The sequence below is a fragment of the Scomber scombrus genome, chromosome 2 (assembly GCF_963691925.1).
Source record: "Scomber scombrus chromosome 2, fScoSco1.1, whole genome shotgun sequence".
Taxonomy (NCBI): domain Eukaryota; kingdom Metazoa; phylum Chordata; class Actinopteri; order Scombriformes; family Scombridae; genus Scomber; species Scomber scombrus.
The window spans coordinates 30,508,450-30,523,644 of NC_084971.1; the positions used below are offsets into that span (position 1 = coordinate 30,508,450).

At 40.0% G+C, this 15,195-nt stretch overlaps 1 protein-coding gene across 1 annotated transcript in view; it reads left to right on the forward strand.

Moving 5' to 3' along the window:
- The window catches only part of LOC133989474 (voltage-dependent T-type calcium channel subunit alpha-1I-like), a 192,596-nt gene that overhangs the window by 69,742 nt on the left and 107,659 nt on the right, over positions 1 to 15,195 (forward strand). Inside the window, exon 5 of the mRNA XM_062428145.1 lies at positions 4,344 to 4,503. Within this exon, the coding sequence (XP_062284129.1) occupies positions 4,344 to 4,503 (160 nt within the window). The remainder of the gene's footprint in view (positions 1 to 4,343; positions 4,504 to 15,195) is intronic.

Sequence of the window (15,195 nt, forward strand, 5' to 3'; positions counted from 1 at the left end):
CTCTTGTTTAACCTGTGGGTGGCAATAACCTTGTTTATTTGGTTACAAAAACATTTACTGAGAAAAAACGTGTCATTATATTACAGTTACTTGTGAGAATGATGATGATTACAAAGACGGTTACATCTGAATTTTTTTTTGTTGTAAAAAGCTTAAGCCAGGCGTGTCACAACACTTCCCCATACATGGTTAAGTTAGATTAATTAGTAATGTACCACAAAGTTTCACGAGTGCATTCAGACACAGTGCTTCTGTCACTTACAACTGGCTTTCATAACAGATCAGAGTTATGGAAAGACTATAAACTGGTGAACATTCATTAGAAAATTAGAAAAGTATTCAAAAGGTAATCTAATGTAGCTAATATGTTACATTACTTTGATTAAGTCATTGAAATAGTTACATTACTTGTTACATGTTAAATAGGGTAACAAGTAATCTGTTACCTTCCCAAACCTGGAATGGATTATGGTGGATAATGTCAGTTAGTTAACCACTTTGATAAAGACCAAAATTCAAGCTGTCCAATCATTTGGTTTATTACCGAATATCTCCCAAATTGATGACATTCCAGTTTGCTTTAGCAGTAGTTTGTGTTTGGTGCTTATTAGCAAAATGTTAGCATGCTAACGTATTAAAATAAAATGGCAACCACCACTAAGCATCAAGATGATAACATTTGGAGCATGTTGCCATGCTGATGGTACTGTTTAGCTACACCACTGCTTGTTGGTTTGTTTGAACTGCAACTACAATCTGATACTGTGTGTTTTAGCCTTATGAATAGGCCTTTTTCACGGCAGACCATTTGATATGCCCTAGTGGAAAAAGCACATATGCTACTAATAACATTATAATGTTACAATATACAATATAATATACAATAATAACAATGGATCCATAAGTAATGACTTGTGACAGTCAGCCAGTATATAGGATCCTGAGACTGAAGCAGGAAATGGAATTCAGCCATTATTCACTTCATAAATTGCCTATACAATATTTCCCTAAACGTAACCATGATGTAGATAACATGCAAAGATGTATTAATACATAGTGTCAAAAACATAAGCAGTGGACGTTTCAAGGGTCATTGTATGCAGGATTGGCTAAAAAGCATAAATCAACTCATAGACCAGTTTTGAATGACTCACTAGTGTATTATCTGTTACCAACAGGGCAGATTTTAAGTTTTAAGTTTCAAATTATTCGTAAACCACCAGCCGCTGTAGCCACATGATGAGAAAGGTCAGTCTGTAACAAACACAGTTGTGCACTGCGCCAGGATCAGCTGCCAAAAGCAAGTTATTTCACTCGTCTTTATTTGTTGGATAAATAAAGAAGCAATTCTCCCCTCTATTAAAGACAATTTACCACAGAGCTCGTCTCAGGGGTAATTCAATCTCCATGCTGCTGGAGAGACACAAACACGGAGCCACACACACACACACACCCTCCGATATATGCATGGACACACATACACAGTCACGTACACACTCCACATAAGCAAATGTGCGCACACATACACACACAGTCAATGGAGGATGTGCGAAGTGAACAGGAGAGTCAGTTAATGGGGACGCTAATGGGAATTATCCAGGCCAGGTTCCCACTGGCCACAGCTTAAAGGACTGGGCCTGTTTACTACATTACCCACAATCCCCCCTGGGAAACAGTCATATTAGCAGCCAAGGTAACAGTCATCAGCAAATTTTCTCTCCGCTGCCTCCCTTTTTTCCCATTTATAATCTAGTTTATTTTTCTTCTCCTCCTCACTTTTAATCTAGTTTGCACTTCGCTCATTCCCTTTTTCTTTGCTCACTCGCTCCATTTGCAGCGACTCCCACAGTTAACTGTAAATGATTAAATGATTAATGTTGGCTCTTATATGAAATAAAACATTTGTTGTACTCTACAATCAAGACTTGGTAATATCCCATGATCAAACAGCCAATATTATTCTAATTAACTGACTTTAATTTTACCTCCTGCAGGGAACAATTTGGAGTCTTTTCATCTTTTAATCACATCTCAAACTTGGGCAAAAAGCAGCTTTACAATGTCCTTTTATGTACTGTTTCATCCCTGCTTTGTTTTCATACGTTTTCTTTTTTATATATCTATTTTTTAAGCATTTTTCCTTTTTTTCCTTTCTTTATAATATAGTTAATAACTTCACTGCAGTTACTTACTAAAGTCAGGTCTGTAATGTGTAATATCTGGCATCAGCATTGCCATGGTTACACTTCAGTTCCAGTTCAGTTCAACTCACTATAATTTAGTTTTATTCAGTTCAACTAGTGAGAAGCTAAGTTTTATAAATTATGAAATAAAATGGTAAAACCGGGCCGTTCATTGAAATGGATTAAAATGGAAATTCTTACACGGCACTTTATGTAACTCTGCACTGAGAGCTAAGTGTTTGAATTTGTTTGAAATTCAGTACCCACAAATCATTAAATATTAACCTCAAGCCCAGCATACTGTTCAGTAAAGGTCATGTTGGTCTCCAGGTGTGTTGAGGTATGAGAGAGAGGAGAATGATCTTATATTTGTCCCAACAAATGTGAAGTCTCGCCCTTCAGGGGGGATTTAAATTCTCATGAGATATAAACATTTTCCATTTGTGACTGCCCCTCTCCTGCCAAGCTAAAGAACATTTCTGTTCAGGAGATATTACACATGAAGTTTCATCTATGGGAGGATTTGAATTATGTAGGCATAACACATATCTGAGATTTCAAATTGTGTAGTCCTTTTTTCATAGAAATGTCATATATATAGTATTGAGGTGTCCGCCTCTTCACACTGAAATATTTTAAATGATTACATCACTTTGACTCCTGGGAGGAGGTCCAGTAGACCGCCAGCCCACTTAACCCCTGATTAATCAGCTATACGCTATAACAATCCTCAATCTATTTTACTTATAGAATTTAACCCCTGGTTTAGTTTCCCTATAGAGATCAGCGACAACGTAATGGACCGTTGGATCACAATTAGAGTAGAGATTAGAGATTGATTAGCTAATTATGATAATACGACAGTTTATATGGAAATGCCAGCATAATGTGTTAAATGTATGTGTCAGCAAAAGAGGGGGAGGGGTGAGAGAGAATTGTTTTTGTGTGGAAGAGAGAGATTCTAGTCCACACTTCATTGAGGTTTCAAATTTTGAATTATGGATTTTACCTTGGTGACATTATTTTGAGGATCACTTATACTCATTCTGACTTTTTGGTTGTAAAGTGCAAAGATTTAACTTTTAAATGAGACCAGGGTTATGACTGTGGTCAAAAGGTTGGAAGAACAGTAACATTATTATTTTGGGTGTATTATTTTTGGGCTTGTGCCGAAAACTGGGGTGCAGCAAGTTTTTAAAGCAGTTGTGGACAATCACACAATCACACAATCACACAATTATGGAAATAAAAAAAACAAGGTTAAATCCATTCATAATATAATGCGGAATTACTTTTTGATATCGTTCCCACACATCTCGGCAACTTTGAGTAAGAATATGGCGTATTTATCCTCTTGAGTATTTGTGAAGACATACTGTACATTTGAATGTGATATTTGATATATGCTAAAATAATGCAGCATATACACTCCTTACATGGACTTGGTGGATTTTTACACACAACTGCAAGGAGCCTGACTGGTGTGAATGTGTCTATGTAGTGTAGTTTGTTCAGATGCTGGCTCTTTAAAAGTGTAAAGGTCCAATGCATCATGTATCAACAGGTCAACACGGTTGTCCCATTCTAGCAGCACCTTCAAACATACAAGATGACATCATAGCCAATGAACCAGAGCAGTTTCTCTGGGTGTCCAATATTGAAGCGGGTGGATCAACATTTAAATCAGCTGAAAACCTGATGTGTCTCAATAAAGACACCAAAGAGTACCATGTGCGAACAACTGAACAACTTACTTAGGTATCGAATAAACTCTCTAAGTGGACCACTGATGACATGGTGCAGTTTTGGTCTCTATGAGTTGAAGGGCCACAGCTCATCATGAGAACGCTATGTGAAGCTAACCATCCCATTTGGGGATCAAGCACATATTCAACCCACTACCATTGGATTCTTCCTTCTAAGGCTTTTTATGGACCATGTCCAAGAAAAGTGGGCACTTTATTTGGACACAGTTTATAGGTGTTGTTGGTCTTCACTCTGACCCAACATGAAAAGTGACACAACTGCAGGTAGTTACTCCACTCCCTGAATTTTAAGTAAGGAAGTCATATTGATTAAGCATACAGATTAAGGTCAAGTTTGTCAATTAAATTGCACACAAGTGTCATAGTATAAATGTGTGTGTGTGTGTCTCTTCAGGTATGCGTATCCTTGTGAACCTGCTGCTGGACACTCTTCCCATGCTGGGTAACGTCCTCCTCCTCTGCTTCTTCGTCTTCTTCATCTTCGGCATCATCGGCGTGCAGCTGTGGGCGGGGCTGCTGAGGAACCGCTGCTACCCAGAGGAGAACTTCACACTGTGAGTCACCATGTTATATATGATGTGACACTCATTACAGCCGGCAACCAGTTGTTCACGTCTGTACATTTGACGTCAGTGTAACTGATGACATTAGAGTGTGTTGTGAGAGTGAGAGAGGCACACGTGTGTTCAAATGTAGTTTGTTGCAGCAGTCGATCAGTGTGGACAGGAAGTCACACACAGCCACATTGTGTATGTTTGTATCAGTGCCCGAGGGAAAGATGGAGTGTGAGACAAAATGATGCTTCAAGATGTGTGTGACACATTGGTCTGTCAGCTCTATTTTTTATCTTACCTTTCTATCATTCCTGTGTGTGTGTTTCTATTATAGCATATGTGCCAATGTTTGTGTGAATGTAGCTGTGGCTGAATCGTAGCAGATAAAAGAATAATAAGTATGCATGTATAAGAATATGCAGCGGCCACAACATGTGCTTTTACATAAGTGTGTGTGTGTGTGTGTGTGTGTGTGTGTGTGTGGGTCTGTCACCTCTCCTCTCATTACCTGCCCTCCCTCAATGTGACTCCAGAAGATTAATTACATCATCTACTCAATTTACTAATATTACCATAGAAAGATGAAGGCTCTCTCTCTCTCTCTTTCTCTGCTGCTCTCGTCTTCTCTCTCTCTCTCTCTCTCTCTCTCTCTCTCTCTCTCTCTCTCTCTCTCTCTCTCTCTCTCTCCCTCCCTCTCTCTCTCTCTCTCTCTCTGTCTCTCAAGTGCTAATATAATGAGCCTGATTGCAAACCAAAATTTGCACAAAGCAAATATCATTATCTCTGAGTCTATTCTGCCACTTAATTAAAAAAAAAAACGACACTCTTTCACTCCCCCACACCCTTCGCCGCTCTCTGTCAATTCGCTAACATTATTTTAGCATAGCTGCAATAAGCTGTGGGGACTCCAAGATTACTTCAGGCAATCATGTCTTTCCAAAAAAGAAATAAAAGGTGAGGGAAAAGAAAAGACAACAGTGGAAAGGAAAATGAGAGCAGCCAGAAGGAAGACACTTGTTAAAAGAATTCTGTGACAAGACAAGTCAGTCAGGACACAACTTGCCTCGACTGTTTTAGGGGGATTTTAAGCATTTCTCTGTCCTATTGACATCATTTCTTCATCCTGTTACATATTCCATACATACACGAATAATCCCGCCCACTGCTGCAGGTCCTGAAACTTCTTTAGAGGGTAACTTGACAGTAAATTCACTTTCTTGAGCAAGCAAATTATGTGCACAGCTGTCAATCAAACCTGGTCCCATATAATGTTCATTACAACATATAATTTGTTGTTGTTGTTTCCTTTTGCCAGAGAAAATACATCAATGATAATTACAATAATTGCTTCATCTTCTAAATCCTTCTTTTTTTCTGTAGAGGCTGGAAATACAAGGTTGTTTGTTTCTACCTTATTATATGGAATAATCAGAACCACGGGGTGAATAATAAATCATAATGTTCTCCCTGCAAACCTTACAGTAAGAGTATAAGAGGGCTGTAATGTTCAGATATTGTGTAGACTAAAGCACGTAATGCGTCAGTGATTGAAGCATTATTTTCTTCTTCTTTAAATCAGTTTATCACTTTTTTAGTCACTGATTAGTCACTGATTAGTCACTACAGATGCATGTGTTTTTGTTGTTGATTCAGTTATTTGTGGGGGTGAGAATGTATTCAGAGGAGAAGAAAACACATTGCAGCTGCACTTCCAAAAGGTCCAGATACTTGCGCTTCAATGCTGTAAACATAATGTTAAATTCATGTTTCGTATTCATCAGTTTGATCTTTATATCGAGAAAGCAAACATGAAAGAATGCTTTATATTGTCAAAACTATAATAATGATATAGATTGGTTGCTGTCACTTTTTTAATGACCCATAATGCCTCATTATTATCTATTCGCAACGTTCGCATGTGCAACCAGCCATGTAAGTTGCAGCTCATTTTGGAACAGAACTCATTCATATGGATGATATTTTTTGTTTGTTTATATCAGTTATTTTTCTTTCCTGCAGCTTGACATTCCCTGAAGCTTCAGTTATGAGTTTCGGGGTCTCTCTGCAGGGCTCAGATCCCAAGCTGTGCTCTACAGAAAAAAATATTTTTGTGTTTTTGACTAGTTTCACTGAATGTCACACTGTTTTTGTGTTTGAGAAGACCAACACTAGACCTACTCACCTGTCCTGTAATAGTCCAAGGATACAGTTTTTTAAATTCTACTTCTGTTCTCAATCAGCTTTATTGTTATTATGTATTATCTCCTCATCTGCATATACGGATTAGCAAAGAAACTGTATGCACTATATACCCCTGATCATTCACTTTCCTAAAACACATGCACACACTTGCAATAACACAGTTTTGCATGCACACACACACACACACACACACACACACACACACACACACACACACACACACACACTCTCACAAATCTCCCCCACTGATCCACACACTTCACTGAATACCCCCCAGAGGGATACCTGGGGTTTTGGAAAAGAGGGTCTGAGCTTCAGGATGCTAATTATGTGCGCCAGGTGTACTGGATTCTTTATCTCCCTGCTACCTCTAACCTTTACAGTTTGACAAGTTGGATGTCACTTTTTCATTTTTCCATATCTTTTTCACCTTTTCAACTTCTCTCTTTTGTTTGGGGCTGAATTCTTATTTTGTTGCGTGTGTGGGAGCATTATTGTTGCTATGGTATTGCGTGGTATTTCCAAGACATGTTCTGCATCTCAGGGGCTGTGGGCTGTTTATTTCAGTGAAAGTGTCAGAAATTCAATTTACTCTTCTGTCATGTCATTTCCAAATCAGAGGGGCGCAAAGGCTCTCTTGTTGATTAAGGCTGACGATGCCAACACACTCTCTGCTTTTGTTCTTCAGTAGTGCACGGATCGCCCTCTTGTTTGTGTGTTAGACCGTGTGCCGCAACTATTTGTGCATCTTTTCACAGTAGCAGAAGCAACAGCTGTCACTCAGATGACAGCATCATTTAACTTCTACCCATGAAATGATGCATCTCCTGGTGATTCCACACAGCTATATATATATATAAATAAAATATTTCAGTTACTGCATCTCATAATCTTAACACAGATAGTGAAGGGTTAACTAGTTGGAGCCCCCCCTGTTAAATGTCTAAGCAGTTATATTGAAGTTTTAAACAATCACCTCAAACACTGGAATCCACCCTTGGGCATTTTAGCAACTAATATGGCAAAAAGCTCATAGTGATCCAATGAAATAAACAATAAAGAGTGTTTCATATCTATCTTTGGGGATAACTTTTTAATTTCCTATTAAATTCCCTGGAAAGAAAAATGCAATTTGATGCTAATTGTACAAGAAAAATGAGACAAAGTCCTGAGATTGATATTTGACTCGTGTTGGGTTTATGAGCAGTTTTATATTTCCAGTGAAATATCCTGAAGTGATTCATTTAAATCACACCTGAGATTCCAGGAGTTAATTAATTGTTGTATCCATTTAGTAGTGTGTGGGACAGCTGTATGGTTTGATACGTTTAAATCAGCTAAATCACCAACCATTAATGAATTGTGACGATTATCATGTCCTCTGGTAACAGCAAAAAGAAAAAAAAGAAAAAGTCAGAATCAGAAGGCTTAAAAGGTTTTATCTTGCTCTTAAATATCTATGTGATTAAGAGTACAGCTAATACCACTGTGAAAATACAGAGCTCAGACAATCATCCAGTTGGTGGTGAGCAAGAGCCCAGGGAGACCAAATCCGCGTCCAAGCGTTTGATTAGGCCAGTTTGGCTGCTCGGAAGAGTGGGCTAGACGACGGGTTGCATCGCCAAGCCCAGAGAGAAAATAATGATCTGATGAGAAGCTTTGGGATAGGAAATCGCCATGGTAACCAATTCAGAGATGAGATGGAGAGGGGATGTAATCAGGGCATGTCCTGACCCACCTGAGTTAATTTCAGTAATGCTGTCCAATGTTGGTAAAACACAAGCAGATCTTTTTTTGCCACAAAGCTGACGCTAACCATGTGTGATAGTTGTAAATCAGAGTGTTCCGGGAACAAGAGTGAAAGGCATAAAACAAAACACAGACCTTTGGCCGGTGCCTCTGCTGTCATGCATCCAACGTCTCCTCAGGTGTGTAATGAGTGCTGTCTGTCTGACACTGTCTGGTGGCAAATGTAATCACCTCAGTACAGTATATAGAGACACACAGTCGATGTCCAATCAGGGGATGAGCTAGGCTGTGATATCTGCTCTTGTTAGATGTTGGGTCTGTCATGCGGGGAAGTTGGGATATGTGTGTGTATGGGGTTGTGAGGATTAGTGGAAAGGGAGCTCTGACGTTTACCAGCTTTTCCCAGGCCCCTGGTTAGCAACAAGATGAGAATATAAATAGCGGAGGTCACAGGAGACCACAGGAAATCATATCTTGGTAAACAGGTTAATTCATACTGGCACACACACATTCATACGGTCTCTTTCGCTCTGACACACACACAAACACACAATCTTTGAAACTAGACTGTGCAGCATGTAGTCAAGACAGGATGAAAGAAATGAAGACAGACATTAAAAAATGTTCTTATTTATACCACATCAGACGTACAAGCTGGTATGATAAATTCACTTGTAGTCTTTGTTAACCCCCGACCGGCATCTGTCACACCAGGTGGTAGCTGACGATTATAAAATAAATTAAATCATTTTTCAACTTTCACTTTTTCAACTAACTTTTTTATTCTGCTCATGAAAAGCAAGTAACTTCGGAATTTGGTCAAAAGTATTTGTATGTTATTTTTTTGTGAAGATGATTCATGATTGCACCCACCAAAGAGCTGAACATGTTGATACATCATCATTTGCCACCAGAAAGTATCAGCTGTGCGTTGACTGAATAAAAGACACATATAATGTAAATGTAAAAATAATATTCCATGGTTTCATTTATTTTGATATAATGTGTCAGTTACTTGATATGCATGTAACGCAGTATGGAATCTCAAAAATATGTAGCAGGAGTCACAAAAAAGTAATATGCACTCATAGAATATGCTGTCTTTAAAGTACTGTACTACACTAGCTTGATAAGCAGTTTAAGTTGAATGACTTGGCCCACTAAGTAGTTCAGCCGCTCAGTAGTTACACCTACTTATCTAGCTCCAGTGGTCTTGCAAATAGCCACTTGTAATATTAGAAAATGCTCTGACCTAATGCATGTTTTAACTGACTTTGAAACCTACCCTCGCCCAAGCCAAGAGCAGATACTAAGCTGCTTAACCAGGCCTCGTTTCTACATTATACAGCATATGCTTGGGCTGAGCTACAATGGCTGGCCCAGCTGTTTTTATAGACAAGTTTCATCTGAATGCTACGGCCAGTTGTACACCATAACTGTTTACTTAGTTCCACTAGCCGGACCAATAGCTAAAAAAATAGCGACCTCTCATGTTACTACGTACTAATGATGTTAAGCTACCTAGCATGTTGCCTTAACTGGTGGCAAGCTGCCTTATCCATCAAATAAACATGCTTTCAGCTACTTCACCTCTGCAAGCAACAAAGCAATGGAAATATACCTTCTGTAATGTCACCAGATAACAACATCAGTTAACAGCTTGCAAACTAACAAGATGTTATGCCAGCTCATGTGCTGCCTGAGCCTCCAAACATACCCGAACAATATTTTCCAGCTACTTTCCAATACCAAGTAATTACCTATATCCTCACTTACAAGATCCTTCACAACCTGGCACCATCACATCTCTCGGAATTGATTCACATCTACACACCCTCCCGAACTCTCCGATCCTCCTCCGCCAACCAGCTCTTTGCCCCATCTGCCAACTTAACTACCATCATGGGGTCAAGAGCTTTCAGCCGATCTGCCCCCCGCCTTTGAAACTCTCTCCCACCAGACATTTGCACTTCGGACTCTGTTTCCACCTTTAAATCCCGCCTGAAAACGCACCTATTCAGAGTGGCATACTCTGTCTCACACTAACTAGGCAATCACGTTCTTGCTTAATTGTTGTACTGATGCACTTTATAGTCACATTCATATTTATTTCTTTATCTTTGCACTAAAAGTTACCTGATTTTTATTGTTTGATGTACTGTTGTAGTGTTTTATGTGCCTTGTAAGGTGTCCTTGAGTGCTTTGAAAGGCGCCTTTAAATATAATGCATTATTATTATTATTATTATATATCAGCTAACTCCATCAGCTAACTCCATCAGCTAACTCTACACTAGCTACTAACAATGAGCTAACAGCACACTAAGCAGCATTTTGCCAACACAGGCAACATCTGCCCAAGCCACCAAACAAACCAAAACACTGTCCCAAGCTAACCAAAACAGCATACTCTTCTGCTTATAGTATAAATAACAGTTTCCAGATGATGCATTTACCTATCTTTGCCCCAGTCACTCACCTTTCTTCCTGCCCATGACCATTTTTTTCACTGCCTGTATTGATAAGATAAGATAAGATGTTCCTTTATTAGTCCCACAATGGGGCAATTTGCTAATTTGAGCTACACCCTCAGATCAACAAAACCTCTAACCAACCCTAGTTTCCAACCACATTGCTCTGCCTCATATGCGTTCTACTGCATCTCCTGCTTGGTATTCTCAGCTCCCCGATACATCAAATCAATACAAACTCTATTAATTATCCAAATTTATTCATTCATTTCCTCCTGGCTTTCTTTGGCCTTGCCTTATGGCTCCGTATATAGCCAGCTTTGCTTCAGCGAGAGATAAACTGATCGGATTTCTTCTCCCTTAGTTGCACCATCAGGAATAAAGAACTGACAAACAAATCAAAGTGATCACACACAAAAAAACATGTTTTCTCACAGACTGCACAATTAATGTTAAAAACTGAATCACACATCAGCACTTAAAGCAGATGAGATCAGTATCATGGACAGGACAAAAAGGCTGGGTGGATTTAACTGTTAAATCCAGGAAATAAAAGCATCCATTGTGACAGTAGTTTAGAGTGGTTTCCAGTTCAAGCCCCTGAATCCTTTTTCATACCTGATTAATACTGTGCTAAGCGGTGCAGTCTACACTAAATGGTGTACTGAAAATAGGTTGTTTGTCATTGAATCTTTTGTTCAGATGTTTGTTCAAATGTGTTTAACCCTCCTGTTGTCCTCGAGTCAAGGAAGGAAGGGAGGAAGAAGGAAGGAAAGGAAAGGAAGGAAGGGAGGAAGAAAGAAAGAAAGGAGGAAGGAAGGGAGAAAGAAGGAAGGAAAGGACAAAGGAAGGAAGGAAGGAAGGAAGGAAGGAAGGGAGGAAGGGAGGAAATTAGGGGGGAGGAAAAAAAGAAGGAAGGAGGGAGGGAGAAAGGAAAAGAGGAAGGAAGGAAAGAAGGAAGGGAGGAAGTTAGGGGGGAAGAAAGAAAGGAGGGAGGGAGGGAGGGAGGAAGGAAGGAAGGAAGGAAGGAAGGAAGGAAGGAAGGAAGGAAGGAAGGAAGGAAGGAAAGAAGGAGGGAGGGAGGAAGGAAGGAAGGAAGCCAGGAAAGAGAGAGGAAGGAAAGAAAGAGAGAAGAAGGGAGGGAGGAAGGAAGGAAGGAAGCGAGGAAAGAGAGAGGAAGGAAAGAAAGAGAGAAGGAGGGAGGGAGGGAGGAAGGAAGGAAGCGAGGAAAGAGAGAGGAAGGAAAGAAAGAGAGAAGTAGGGAGGGAGGAAGGAAGGAAGGAAGCGAGGAAAGAGATAGGAAGGAAAGAAAGAGAGAAGGAGGGAGGTAGGAAGGGAGGAAGGAAGGAAGCGAGGAATGAGAGAGGAAGGAAAGAAAGAGAGAAGGAGGGAGGGAGGGAGGGAGGAAGGAAGGAAGCGAGGAAAGAGAGAGGAAGGAGAGAAAGAGAGAAGAAGGGAGGGAGGAAGGAAGGAAGGAAGCGAGGAAAGAGAGAGGAAGGAAAGAAAGAGAGAAGGAGGGAGGGAGGGAGGAAGGAAGGAAGCGAGGAAAGAGAGAGGAAGGAAAGAAAGAGAGAAGAAGGGAGGGAGGAAGGAAGGAAGGAAGGAAGCGAGAAAAGAGAGAGGAAGGAAAGAAAGAGAGAAGGAGAGAGGGAGGAAGGACAGACAGAAGGAAGTAACGAAGGAAAGAAGGAACAGTCAAAACAGACGGGGTCAATTTGACCCGGGAGGACGATACAAAGGTTAAAGCCCTGGCTATTTACACATTTGCAGACACATTGACAGAAATTTGAATCCAATATTGACTCTTGTTTTAATTCTTTAGTGTATTTAACAGCTCCTAAAAAATACATTTTTTAACTGAAATCAGCTGCATATTGTTGCTGAAAACGAGGTTGATGAGAATGAGATTACTGCACCATACAGTCAATGTATTTTTCAAACCAGTTGACCTCTTTTATGTTTTATTTAATCATTTGACTTCATGATAACATCACAAACTATTAAAGTATGAAGTAGATACTAACCAAAACATTGTCTAACACCAATTTCAATTACATTAATATCAAATACTTGGAACGCAAGCAATGCCTGTGGTGCATTTTGATTGAGATTTTGATTTCATCGGCCTTATGAGTCAATGTAATTCTATCATGATGCAACTGAAAAGATTTTGGCCAGAATCAATGAATATGATGTAAAAAAAAAAAAGATGTGAAAAGGACAAAAAAATCCAGAACTATACTGTAACTTAACTGATGTAAAAAGGCTTCAGATCTCCTCAGGTCACTGAGCTTGATAATAGCTTCTATTCAGTACAGCACAATAAAGAAAGACACTGTCGGTGAGAGGGATACAAAGCGCCTGGAAAAGACATAGACTAAAGTAAGGGACAGAGTAGTGCTCACAATGCTGCTTACATCAAGCCTTCTCAAATGCCACGTCGACTGTAATTGCTAACCAACGTCTGCATTCATCTGTATCTCTTTCTCCGCCCTGCCCTTTAAATAGCAACCCACTCCTGGATTACATTGATACCACACAGAGCTTTGCTGTTCTATTTCACAAAGGCTCTTCCCTCTACTGGACTCTATGGGTAATACTCTCCTCCAATCACATGCATGGATGTAGGCCATCATGCTTTGGTCTCATCGCCGAAACCGGACATCTTCTGCTTTGATTGGGCAAAACCAAGCAGAGAGTGGCATGATGCAGCCACCGTCTTGTTGGCCACTTTCTTCAACTCAATGCCAGCAACAGTGGGACCATTTTCAGCTGTGTGACATCTCACTCTGCTGCAACCTATGCTGTTAACATGAGCTTCATCTGTTCTACACATAGACTGTATATAAAATGGACGTAACATCCGTGACGTCACCCATTGGTTTGTGGACTGCTGCTCGGAGGCCAATAGTATCGGATCTGAGCAGCACCATCTTGAAAATTTCAGGTGCATGCTGGGTAAAAAAAAAACGGAAGTCCTTTTGACACCAAAATGGTCGCCCCCTGGTGGCCTTTTGATAGAATGCAGTTTTAAGTTACTTCCACGTTCGCATCATTTCAGAGGACCAGAACTCCCCGCCTGGTTCTTCACCCTGCCAGTAAGCCAACTTCTTGAAGGTTTTTATGGCCAGCCTTTGTTTTGCTTCCTTTCCTGGACATTTGGCAGTGTGTCGAAGCGACATTAGATGGTGTTGCTGAAAATGAAGTCACGAGAGGCGGGACTATTGTCCTTCACAACCACATGGCAACACGCTGTCCTGATGTGCTCCACTGGAAGAGGCCCCTCACAGCAATCCTGAGTCCTCATCCTTGGCTGACTGGGCAGCTAGCAGGAGGCCACAACCCCTGCTGGTGCATGAAAAGGACTCACTGGAATATTTTGAGAACATTTAGAGAAAATATTCCAGCTGGGTGCACAGCAGGCAACAGCAGAACAGGCTGATTTTTTGGGCTGACAATTTAATTCTGGGTGTTGCTACTCTTACCCATAGATTCCTGTAGAGGGCTCCACCTGTGCTTATAGAACTAGGGTTAGAGTATCATAACCTTTGTTCTCTTTCTCTTGCCCCTACTTTGCTTGTTTTGTAATGGCGGCACAAGCACCATTTTTGTGTTTTGCCCCACTTGTTATCCTTGTTTATTTTTCGTCTTCCTGTCTTGCCCTGCCTCTTTAAGATATTGATTTTTGATTGTTTTCCTTCCTCTTCTCTTCATCTGTATTCTTTTATTTCTCTATCCTCATCCCTGCCTTCCCATTTCATATATAACTTCCTCTACTTTCCTCGTTGTTCCGATCCTTACTTTATTTCTCTCTTCAATGGCATTTTACTGTGTCTGTTTTGTACCTTTTTGGCATCTGACATGTTTAATATGCAGTTATTTCAGTATAAGCCTTCCTTAGATCATTCCCAAATTCTTTTTTTTTTCTTGAAGTGTTTTATTTTTGGCCTATTTCTTAGTCTGTCTGTTTTAAAAAGCTCTGACACACCACCAAATCTACTGCAAAAAATATGTTAAAAAAGACTCATCAAACGCTTTGCATTGCTTGATGTAGCTTCACCTCCTCTGTTAAAGGTTGCACTTTCAAAAACCTTTCAAAAACTGGTGTACACATGTACTGCACTTGCAAGCAAGAGAGTGAATAAACTTGTCAGTAGTTTGCATTTATACTCCGGAAAAAAAAAAACACTGCATCTGCCGCTTATTTAGTATAGTCAGTCAGAAGGCTGCCAAATATAGTCAACAATGGCGAACATACCACAAAAACTACG